The following is an 11,171-nucleotide window of genomic DNA, read 5'->3' as shown; positions in this document are numbered from 1 at the left end:
TCGCATTTGTTTAATCTGCCTGCAAACAGCAGTGCCAACAGGCTAAGACAATCCTCCTTTGTATAAGGGGTCATGTCCCAGACTATTTCACTCCATCATATAATCCATTATATAATAATTGTTTCTAAACTTTAAAAACAAAATGAAAGAGTAAAAATAATGTAATTAATATTAAATCAGATTATACATTTTTTTTACTTTAAGGTGGTAAAAGATTACATGACTTAAATGTATAGATACACAAAGGTTGTCTCATATATAAAAACTGAAAAGTCAGATCAGTTCATCTAAGTTCAGAACAATATAGTATGTTATATATAGAAAAATATAGTATATACAATCAGAAGGATGTGACCTCTGGAGAGATAAGGCTGACAAAGCCTGACTAAACAAACTCTTTTGATTAAAGCAGAAATAGTTAAATTAATCATCCTGAGGGCTCACAGATTTGAAAATGTAGCATAATTTTCTACAAAAAGTCTTCCGATGTACCATCTGACCTGCAGGATACATTAGATGCTTGAAATGGATCCAGTCAAGTAATCGGTGTCAGTCTAGATGCATTTGCTCAATCAATCTGGGCTACAAAATACATGTACACAAAAATAAAAACAAGACTCTTGTATGAAGCAGATTAAAAAAAATATAAGAATAAAGAAATGATCCTAAACAAAATGTTTGCTGTTCACATATGGAGGTTTTACCGCAGCTACAACAGGAAACTGCTGAAGCCCATGTAGCTGCACAGAGAAACCGCAGCTGTCAGCTTACTTTTCCTGTAACATCAGATCAACTTTCACAACAGAACAATATACGTAAAACACGAACATCATTTACAACCGCACTGCAATGACTCATTCAAATGTATATTAACTAACTAAAATATCCCTTTATGATAGCACTACTTGGCCAAAGGTTCTGACCTTTGCTGTGTCACAGACTGTTAATGATGCTTCTAATTACTGTACATGAAGGGTTTTGAGGAGGCTTGTGAGCTAAAGTGAGAGAGGAAGTCATACAGCCCTCATGACACACAAGTTTTGGTTTAACTCTTCAAATGATTGTGACGATGGAGTGGATTCAGCACAGCAGGTCAAGGGGAAATCTACCACTTGTAACCGTGGATGAGACTTGGATCCAGAACTTGCAACCTAAAATGAAACAATCCTCAAAAATAGGATGTAAAGACAGTTCTGCTGGAACACTGACAGCTTTGGAAGAAAATGAGTAAGATTCAATTAAGAAGCTGACAAGAGGAATGCTCTTCCACCAGGACAGAACTCCACCTGCGGCTGATTTCACCACAACATGACATTAAATAAAAATAGGTGACCATCCATAGCTAACACAGATATCATGATGTGGGTCACAGAAAGAACCTGTTGGTACAAGAGAAACAGATATAATAGATTATTAAAACAGTTAAATGTAATTAAATAAAGTCAAATTTAACATGTCATATAAATAAAGAGTGTATCAATAAAATAAAGTCTTGACAGTTATAAGAGAGGAGTGGAATAATTTGCTACAACATCATTTTACTTCATGTAACTCTGTAGAGTGAAAACTCGTATCTTAATCAGGAAATCCTATTTTACTTCCTGTCACACACACTCACAGTGGCAACACAGCAGTCAAAAAAGAAAGAACGGCGTTACAGGAACACATGAATAAAATGGCACAAATGTGAAATTAACAAGCCAACGGGCATCTTTAGTAACAACGGATATTCATCTTTAGTGCCGAATCTGTGAGTATATAGCCGTTTTTCTATAATGACTGTTAAGAAATGGCACATTTCACATCGTCAAGACAACAGAGTCTAACCGGCTATGTCTACAAACTTTGTTTGTTCTAATAGATTAGAGATCCATCTTTATCACAACTTTGTGTATGCTATTCCATTTTTTACTGTCCAATGTATACTGCTATCTATGTTAAGCAAGAAAATGAATTATATAACATTATATATTATTACATAGTGTTGTGTTTTTGACCTGCAATAACACACTCTTCCTCAGAGTTTCAACAGAGCATGACAGGCAGCAGAGGGGAAATCCAACATGTTAGATTTGACAGTTCAAATAGTATGTTTAACATAGAAGTACATGCAGTTTGTCTGAGATAATTAGACATCGTGTTTACACAGAACACAGACGGATATGGAGCTATCTATTGTAGACTATACCCAGATCTTTCTGGCAAAAAAACATAAAAAACAAACACATTGTTATGTGAGGTGTAGGTTTTTAACAGGACCCAGGCGCAGACAAAAATAAAGTTCAACAAAAGGGAGCTTTATTTAAAGCTAAAATACAACAATGGCCAGAGGAGCGAGAGAACAAAAGGAGGGCTACTGAACAACAGTGCCAGTCAAAATGGAAAAGACAAAAAATACAAAAAAATACAAAAGAAAGAAAGAAAGAAAACAAAACCAAACCTGAGGATGATGGGAGGATGAAGAACACAGAGGAAAAAGGAGGACAACGAGAAGGCAGGAAATCACAAGGAGAGACGAGCAGGGATTCACACAAGGTTCACAAGGGGTTCACATGGGATGAGCTGACAAAGACAAAGGGAAAGCACAGGGCTTAAATAGAGGAGAGACAGCAAAGGTGAACACAATTAGGGAGGAGCTGGTAATTAGGAGGAGGGAACAGGGAGGAAGTAAAAACTGGCAGGAGACATACAGGGAAGACAGGACTACAGAATAGGACAAGAGGGAGGAAAGAGGGATCAGAGGAGGAGGAGGAGGAGGAAGACTAATAACAGAAAATCATAACAACAAATGAGGGAACAGAATAAACATGATGATCCACAACACACATTTTCTATTCTATATCTATTTCTTTTATTTTTACATTTCGTTGACATTTCTTTCAACTTAATATTTCACTCTAGTATATTTAATGAATATGAAAATGACATTATAATAGATCGGCCAACTCTATTTTACCCTCAGACACACCCATGGATCTCCATGAGGAAGAGTCGACCCCTCTGGTGGTCAGAGAACGGGGAGGAAGCCAGCGGTCCAGTTCAAGCAATGCTCCCAATTTACAAGTACACCTCTACTTCTTCCCTGGCACAAAGGACACCACAACGATGCACATTTCACCCGGGCAAATATCTGCTGAGAATGTCTGCATCCAAGCCGGGAAAAAATGTGGTATGATTTTAATGACAAATTATCATAAGCCAATGTGTTAATATGTATGTACAGCTCTTTCATTTTCTCTCTTTTTTAGGAATCTTGCCAGTATATATAAGCCTTTTTGGTTTGGCTTCTGCTGATCTTTCCTTTTGGTATCCTCCATCACATATGTTCGATGCAGATGAAAACTTGCAAGTTCACTTTAGGGTCAGGTAGATGAAAATTCATTTATTTAGACACTGGTAAACAACGAAGGAAAGTGGACGTTATAAGTAAAAGTTGTGCCTTCTTGAAGGTTTTTCTTTGGAAACTGGTTTGGACAAGGACCCAGAACGTCGTACCGCTACAGTCTGACAAGAGACAGAATCAGTCCAGTGCTTGACTACAGTGTCATTGATTATCTCTTTGCTCAGGTAAAGTGCAAAGTGACCTGAAAAATTGACTCACTCACTGACATTAATGTCAATAAACTTCAACTACTACACACATTAAGAAAACTTATTGATTTTTGTTACTGCTTAGCTGCGAAGTGACTTCATTGCCAGTGAGGCAGGGGTAGCTCCACCTTTGAGTACCCAAGAGGAGTGCCTTGGACTTGCAATGCTGGACTTGTGGATAATGGCTAAAGAGCGCCATCAGAGTGTTAGAGAACTCTGCAAGACTGTCAGGTAAGATTTCATTTTTGGATCTTGCACACCAGTATATTTGTCCCAAATGACATTTTTGTGCAGGTAGCAAATTTGTGGATCAGGCTGTGTTTATGTTGTCCTCAAAGCAAATCCAGCAATTTTGGATGACTTAAATAACCAGTGTTAGTGATATTTTTCCTCTTGTCTACCAGTCTCTACACGTCACTAAGTTGTGCTGAAAATGGCCAAGAAGCTTGTTGCAAATAGAAAAAAACTAGAGTAAACCTGGCACGTACACGGAGCCAAAAAGCAAACAAACACTATAGTAAAATTACATCTGAAATGATTTGTTAAATTCAGGGCTTTCTGCCATCCTTTACAACAAATTTTCTTCTTCTTTGTCTTCAGCTACAAATCCTGCCTCCCGAAGTCACACCGCCACGACATCCAGAAACGAAACCGCCTAGATCGATACCGAATCCGAAACTCACTGAAGCGTTTCTTAAAGAAGGTCGGCAACTGCTCAATAGATGAGTGCAGCTTGAAACTCAAGTATCTGATTGAGCTGGCTGGCATTGAGCCTTCTCTGGGAACTGAGACCTTCAGAGTTGATCAGTTATCCTCCAACTCCAAATCAACTTTCTCTCTTATAAGGGTCTCTGGGGAAATTGGAATTCAGACCAGTGGAAGTTGTCACCAAGATGATGCCCTGGTAAGAACAAATTTAAATTCTCTATAGCCAGAGTAACCTCAGCTTGGCTGATGATGCAAGTGTTGCTGAATAATCCTCCTGACACAATCATTTTCATTTTTAGGAGTGGCAGACTTTCTGTGACTTCCAAGAAATCATTGACATTAGTATACAGAGGATGTGTCATGAGAACGTTCCACAAGACAGCAGGATGGTGACGATAACACGCATGGATGACAGATGTCTGGTAAAACAGAATTATTCTGATCCTGTTTTTCCCCCTAAAAACTGTGTGCTGCTTTGGGTTTAACATACGTGTCAATTCCTACATTTCAGGAAGCCAAGTTCCAGATTCTCAAAGAAGCACTTTCCTTTGTGTCACTTATCGACGGTTACTTCAGACTGACCACAGACTCCACCCACTTCTTTTGCCAAGGCATTGCCCCACCGAGTATCCTGGATGGAATCAAAAACCACTCCCACGGCCCCATCACGTAAGTCAGTTTAATGAGTACTAAATATGATGCCATCATTCACATCCACCTGTTTTAAATAATTCTTTCTGTGTTAATCCTATTAATCAGATCAGAAATTGCAGTCCATAAGTTGAAAAAGTCAGGATGTAAAGGTGGTACCTTCCTCCTGCGACAGAGTCCCAAAAACTATGACAACTTCTTTCTCACAGTCTGTGTTCAGGTAAGAACGATGGAATATTATAGCATCTAATGTAGTCATAATCAACTTTTATTGAAGATATTAAAATTATGCTGCCGATTAGCCCACAAACCTTTATTCAGTTTGATTATCCTTCTGTAAGTTTATTTCTATGCAGATGATACCCTTGTTTCCAATTAAAAAAAAAAGGCCATTAGGGCTGCATGACATGAGATTGTCAAGGCTGCCAGTTTTTAGGAATGTTTGGAGTATCACACTTTCATTTATCATCTTCTCCAACATGATGTTGTTTTTAGTGGCCACACACTATGCCTGTGACTATGGTAGATTGTTGCTGCATTTTCTTTTTTTCTATAGTGGGTGGTAACAAAAGTTGCAAGTTGCATTATTGCCACCTATTGCCACCACACATTATATGTGTATTCGCATGCATTCTGCATATCATGACAAACCCACTTCTCCAAGTTGATAGGCTAGAGAGCAGCCAGAGAGCATGTCAATAGGTGCTTGTTTATTTTATAAATGATACTGAAAATTGTAACCTTATTCCTGCAGACCCTACTTGGACGTGACTATAAAGACTGTCTTATTATCAGGGATGAACATTTCAGTCTTCCTGGTGTCCCAAAGTCATTTTCCACCTTAAAAGAGCTCACTGGCTATTATCAACAAAATAAGCTACTGCTGGCTGAGGTACCTGTGAAGTTGGGTCACTGTTGTCCACCCCGGCCCAAAGGTATTTTTTTAAAGACCAAATATGCAACACCGTATATACTCAATCTTTAAGAATTTGTATGAGTCGCCTAACTCATATTCTCATAGGTAGAATATTCTGAACGTAAATGCTGGTTGTTAATCTTTATACAAGCAAAAGCGGTAGAACCGCATCACATGTCAAGAAAATACCTTAGCTGTATCAAGGGGTTGTGCTAGAAGTAAACAAGTGCCATTTATTCTGTGTAGAGGCACAAATAGGAACTGTTATAGAGCAACCAAGCAGACGACAACGTAACAGGGCAATCCAGCACAAACAAAGGGAAACACAGGACTTAAATAGACAAGGGAACAAGACACAGGTGAAACACATTAGGGTGGGGCAAACAATCACAAAAGGCGGGAACACATGGGAAGTAAAACACATGGACAAACACAAGGGAGACAGGACTTTCAAAGTAAAACAGGAAACAAGACAAAACCAAAGCAATATCACACAGACAGCCAGAAATACGAAAATAATCAAGAAACAAGAAACAAATAAGAACCTAAAATACCAAATCATGACATGTGCCTTTATTAAAGAACATCGTTTCACATTTGTTTTATGCTGTTCCCGAAGAGCTCACAAATTTGATCATCGTACGCAACAGCAGCACCATGGAAGCTCAAGGATCCCCCACTCCTGAAAGAAACAAGTTCAGTCACATCCAGTTCCACATGATCAAATATGAAAACCTCAAGTGGGTAAGTGTGAAGGATTTTTTTACTGCTTCCCTTTGTATTTCCTCTATGAAGTTAGAAGTTTACATTTGATGAAGGAAATCTAATTGTTATTTTCACCTTTTAAGGAGGAAAGCCTTGGACAGGGCTCCTTTACTCGAATATTCAAAGGCTACAAGACTGACATTCATGATGGAGAAAAACATGTGACAGAAGTCCTCCTGAAAGAGCTTGATTCTAATCACAAGAACTGCTGGGAGGTCAGTTTCTGTGGAAGGAAGCATTTTATGATTATTTAGACAGTTTTAAAATTTAAAAATGTGTTGTTTTTGCATATTTTTTAAGTCATTCTTTGAAGCTGCCAGCGTGATGAGTCAGATTTCACACAAACACCTCCTCCATGTGTATGGTGTCAGTGTCCACGGAATAAAAAGTAAGTAAAAAATAATGAAAGCATTAAATCTTTCTCTTCATATTGACCAAAACAAAAATCCCTGTGCGGCTCAGTCCCCTTTCTGTGGGTGATCATGTCAGACTGTGCTGTTGAATTTGAAGTACAGCTGTAGAAACAAACCTCACTGTTTGCTTACAGACATCATGGTGCAGGAGTTCGTCAAGTACGGGGCCCTCGACCTTTACTTGAAAAGAGGGAGATCTGTGTCAGTGAGCTGGAAACTTGATGTAGCCAAACAGCTGGCGTCTGCACTCAACTTTCTGGTGGGGAAATGATGACAACACTGATTACTTTCTTTAATGAACTGTGGGTGCCTGATTTACAACCGATTAATGTCAAAATATGTTTGCACTTTTATCCCCCCTAATAACGCATCCTCAAAATTGTCACATGGGTAAAACTCTTTGCAGTTGTTTAAAAAGACAAAAATATTCTACCTGTGTGTCTTACAGGAAGAGAAAAACATCATTCATGGAAACATCTGTGCCAAAAATGTGCTCCTGGCAAGAGAAGGTGACCAATCACAAGGCAGTTCGCCTTTCATCAAGCTGAGTGACCCGGGCATCAATGTGACCATGCTTGGAGAGGACGGTAAAGCCAAAACTGTTTTCTAACATGCTTGCAACTTTAGAAAATTTCAGAATTTAAAACCTCTTTCAAAAAAACAAAAAACAAACTGCTGGATAAGCACTTTTAACTGCAGTAAATCAAGTGTCTGTTTCTGCAGTCATCCTCGACAGGATCCCCTGGGTGGCCCCTGAGGTGCTAGAGGCCCCAGACAAACTGGCCCTGGAGTGCGATAAGTGGAGCTTTGGCGCCACTGTGTGGGAGATCTTCAACAATGGAAACTGTCCGCTGCGAGGCTTCAACTTAGAGCAGGTAGTGTCCTACCTGATGTGTCGACAGACCTCAAGGGTTATGTGAGCCTTAAATTAACACTGTTTGGGTCAAAGTTACACTTGGACCCCTTGAAGTCAGAGAAAGAAAGACATTAAAGTCTACACAAATCTTCAAATGTGAGCCATATAAAGAAAGAAAAGTGAACAATGTAGGTTGTAATGCAAATATAAGGCACCATGAAATTGGATTTATTGTTTTTATTAGGTGCATTACGCTCCTCTAGAGGTCACTGTCAACTTGGGGGTTCAGATTATTCATTATTGGTATTGTCTGCAAATCTGCATATCCCTTTAAATCCAACACAATGTTTAATTGAAGCCTGTACACTCAGTGTTGCTGATGTGTTGTCTTGTAGAAGCGACACTTTTATGAGTCTTTCCAGCAGCTCCCTCCCTCTCAGTGGATGGAGCTGGCCGAGCTGATCAGTCAGTGTATGGACTACCAGGCCGCCTTCAGACCTTCCTGTCGTGGTATCATCCGTCAGCTCAACAGCCTCATCACTTCAGGTAAAAATACAGTGCATGATATACTGTGCTGTGAATGTGTATATCAAGAATAATTAACATGTCTTCTGGTAATGATGGTGGTTTTCTTGTTTGGTGTCAGACTATGAGATACTTCATGCTGCTGAGCCAGTCACACAGAGCCCAGTGAGCAGAGGCCTCGGTCCCACTCAGCAGGAACAGACTCTGTTTGAAGAGAGACACTTGCGTTACATCTCCCCACTGGGAAAAGTAAGTGTGAAGCTGTAGGACATACATTCAATGTCCAACAGGGAAACACAGGGAGTTAGCATTGCTTGAAAAAAAAAGGATGTGGGCTTCTGCCTAAGTAAATGATGATGATGAGGCATACAGCAAAAGTTTTTCCCAGGTTTATTGTTCATTTTTTTGGATGTCATCTTCCAGGGAAACTTTGGCAGCGTTGAGCTGTGTCGTTACGACCCACTGGGTGATAACACTGGTGAGCTGGTAGCTGTGAAGAAGCTGCAGCCCAACAAGCAGTCAACACTGGAGGACTTCCAAAAGGAAGTCAGCACGCTCAGCGTTTTATACTGCGACTACATCGTTAAATACAGAGGAGTGTGCTACAGCATGGGTAAAAAAATAAAATATTAAAAAAAGACATCAAAAGCTCATGTATATGGGGCTATTGGACTATAATGTTTATGAGCACAAATGTTTACTTGTTCACAGGTCGCCTCAGTATGAGTTTAGTGATGGAGTACCTGCCCTATGGCAGCCTTATTGGCTACATGGAGAGTTACCGGCACAACATCAATACCAGGCGGATGTTGCTCTTTGCATCACAGATCTGTAAGGTACAGCTGGCATGAAAAAGATAAGACTTTACTGACAACTGATGGTCTGATGGTCTCTTTAAATATCACCATTTTATACTGTCACTGATGAAATGACATCATATTTGATGCATCCACTGGGGACACACTGAGTTTTAGCAGCAATATGTACTGATACCGATGTCATGCTGATTATATTGTGCATGTATAAAAGTTTAAGAAATCCAGCAGGATAACAGACTTAAATGTGCATTTTTAAACCCCTGCATATGGTTTCTGCATCACAACAACTTTACTGAAGCGTCTTTTCATTGTCTCAGGGGATGGAGTATTTACAGAGCCTGCGTTTTGTCCACCGTGACCTCGCAGCCAGGAACATCCTCGTGGCCAGCGAGGCACTGGTGAAAATCGCTGACTTTGGGCTGACCAAAGTTATTCCTTCTGACAAGGAGTACTACCGTGTCACGCACCCTGGAGAGAGCCCCATCTTCTGGTCAGCTGTCTCCCCTGCCTCTTTTGTCTAAAAGCACCAATGTCCGGCTGTATTTTTGAAGTCAATTTTAAAATATGCTGAAAAATGTTTTCCCTCATTAAAACTGGGTCCTGGAGGTCTGAAAGTCTTCTTCTGCTCCTTCAATGCAGGTATGCTCCAGAATCCATCAGTGAGTCCAAATTCTCCCACAAATCAGATGTCTGGAGTTTTGGAGTTGTTCTTCATGAGCTCTTCTCCTACTGTGATATGAACTGCAATCCAAAAAGAGTACGAAGAGTCTACTGACATTAGTTGTATGTATGGACAATATTACATTTTGACTCACTAATCAGGAGTGTTTTTTTTGTAGCTCTGGATGCAAAAGATTGGACCCAATGTGCAAGGCACATCCATTTCAATGCATCTGGCAAATATTCTAAAGAATAACTGGAGGCTGCCGGCTCCTCCAAGCTGCCCGGCTAAGGTACGTTCACCTTATGTTGTCTCGTTTTTGGGTGTTCTTTCACCCTACAAATACTCCATCATGGATCCAGAATGTCTCTTACATTACGTGACGCTGTCCCTCTTTACTGTGACTGTAACACCAGGTGTACAGCGTGATGAAGCAGTGCTGGGCATACGACTTCGACGAGCGGCCGTGCTTCACCGGCCTGATCGACCAGATTGAAACTATCATTCAGGATGAAAGAGAGAATCCTAAAGGCTGATGGGGACCCTCGCTTCACCTCACAACTGAACTCAGTCTTCCTAAGACTTCGTCTGTCTTTAAAATATTCACAAGAGTTGAAACAACTCTAAATGCTCAAAAATATGGCACAAAATATGCACATATTGAACAATTGTATAAGTTTTATATTGTCTGTAGTGAATAACACAAATGATGACGAAAACATGTTGAGATGTGGAAAACAAGTGTTTTAAAAAATATGTTTAATAATGTTTTGTGATGAAGTTTTGCTGTATTTTGTTTTTACATGTTCTGGAAGTAACTATTATTATTGACATACTAATGTTTAAAAAAAATACTTGAAGCAGACCTGAATAAATAACTAATAATAATAATAACTCATGTTCCTAAAAAAATATATCAGGATTTAAAAAAAAATACATCCAAATCTAACCATAACTTGAAATACATACATTGAAATACAAAATTTTGCAAATGTAACATAAAAGCCTTAACAGTATGCGTTATCTATAGAGACATTTTTATTTGTGCTGTAAAGTCAACCATTTTGTTTTTATTAGTTTGCTTTTAGGGTGGCTTTTGCTCCATGTTCCTGTCCTCAAGCCACATGTAAGTCAATTTTAGATCTACTTAGCTACATTTATTTAACATTTTTAATTAATGGTTACTTAATAAAAAAATAGAATGCTACACAATCATTATTCTGTCAAATAATCTCATTTGAATGTTATTAACATAATTAACATTAAT

General features: G+C 39.2%; 1 protein-coding gene across 1 annotated transcript; it reads left to right on the top strand.

Annotated features, from left to right (window-relative positions):
* Positions 1–1,613: 1,613 nt before the first annotated feature.
* Positions 1,614–11,119, top strand: jak3 (Janus kinase 3 (a protein tyrosine kinase, leukocyte)). Its single transcript, XM_028403379.1, has 24 exons — positions 1,614–1,750; positions 2,963–3,169; positions 3,249–3,366; positions 3,450–3,567; positions 3,677–3,822; positions 4,192–4,495; positions 4,599–4,721; positions 4,811–4,968; positions 5,059–5,170; positions 5,705–5,885; positions 6,486–6,610; positions 6,715–6,846; positions 6,932–7,019; positions 7,179–7,303; positions 7,493–7,631; positions 7,768–7,919; positions 8,296–8,446; positions 8,547–8,674; positions 8,849–9,038; positions 9,137–9,261; positions 9,561–9,733; positions 9,883–10,000; positions 10,083–10,196; positions 10,321–11,119. The coding sequence occupies exons 2-24, from the start codon at positions 2,971–2,973 to the stop codon at positions 10,438–10,440; spliced, it is 3,339 nt and encodes a 1,112-aa protein (XP_028259180.1). The 5' UTR covers positions 1,614–1,750; positions 2,963–2,970; the 3' UTR covers positions 10,441–11,119.
* The last annotated feature ends 52 nt before the right edge of the window (positions 11,120–11,171 follow it).

The sequence above is a fragment of the Parambassis ranga genome, chromosome 4 (assembly GCF_900634625.1).
Source record: "Parambassis ranga chromosome 4, fParRan2.1, whole genome shotgun sequence".
NCBI lineage: Eukaryota > Metazoa > Chordata > Actinopteri > Ambassidae > Parambassis > Parambassis ranga.
The sequence above is the reverse complement of the archived record's forward strand: the minus strand, read 5'-3'. Positions and strand labels throughout refer to the sequence as shown.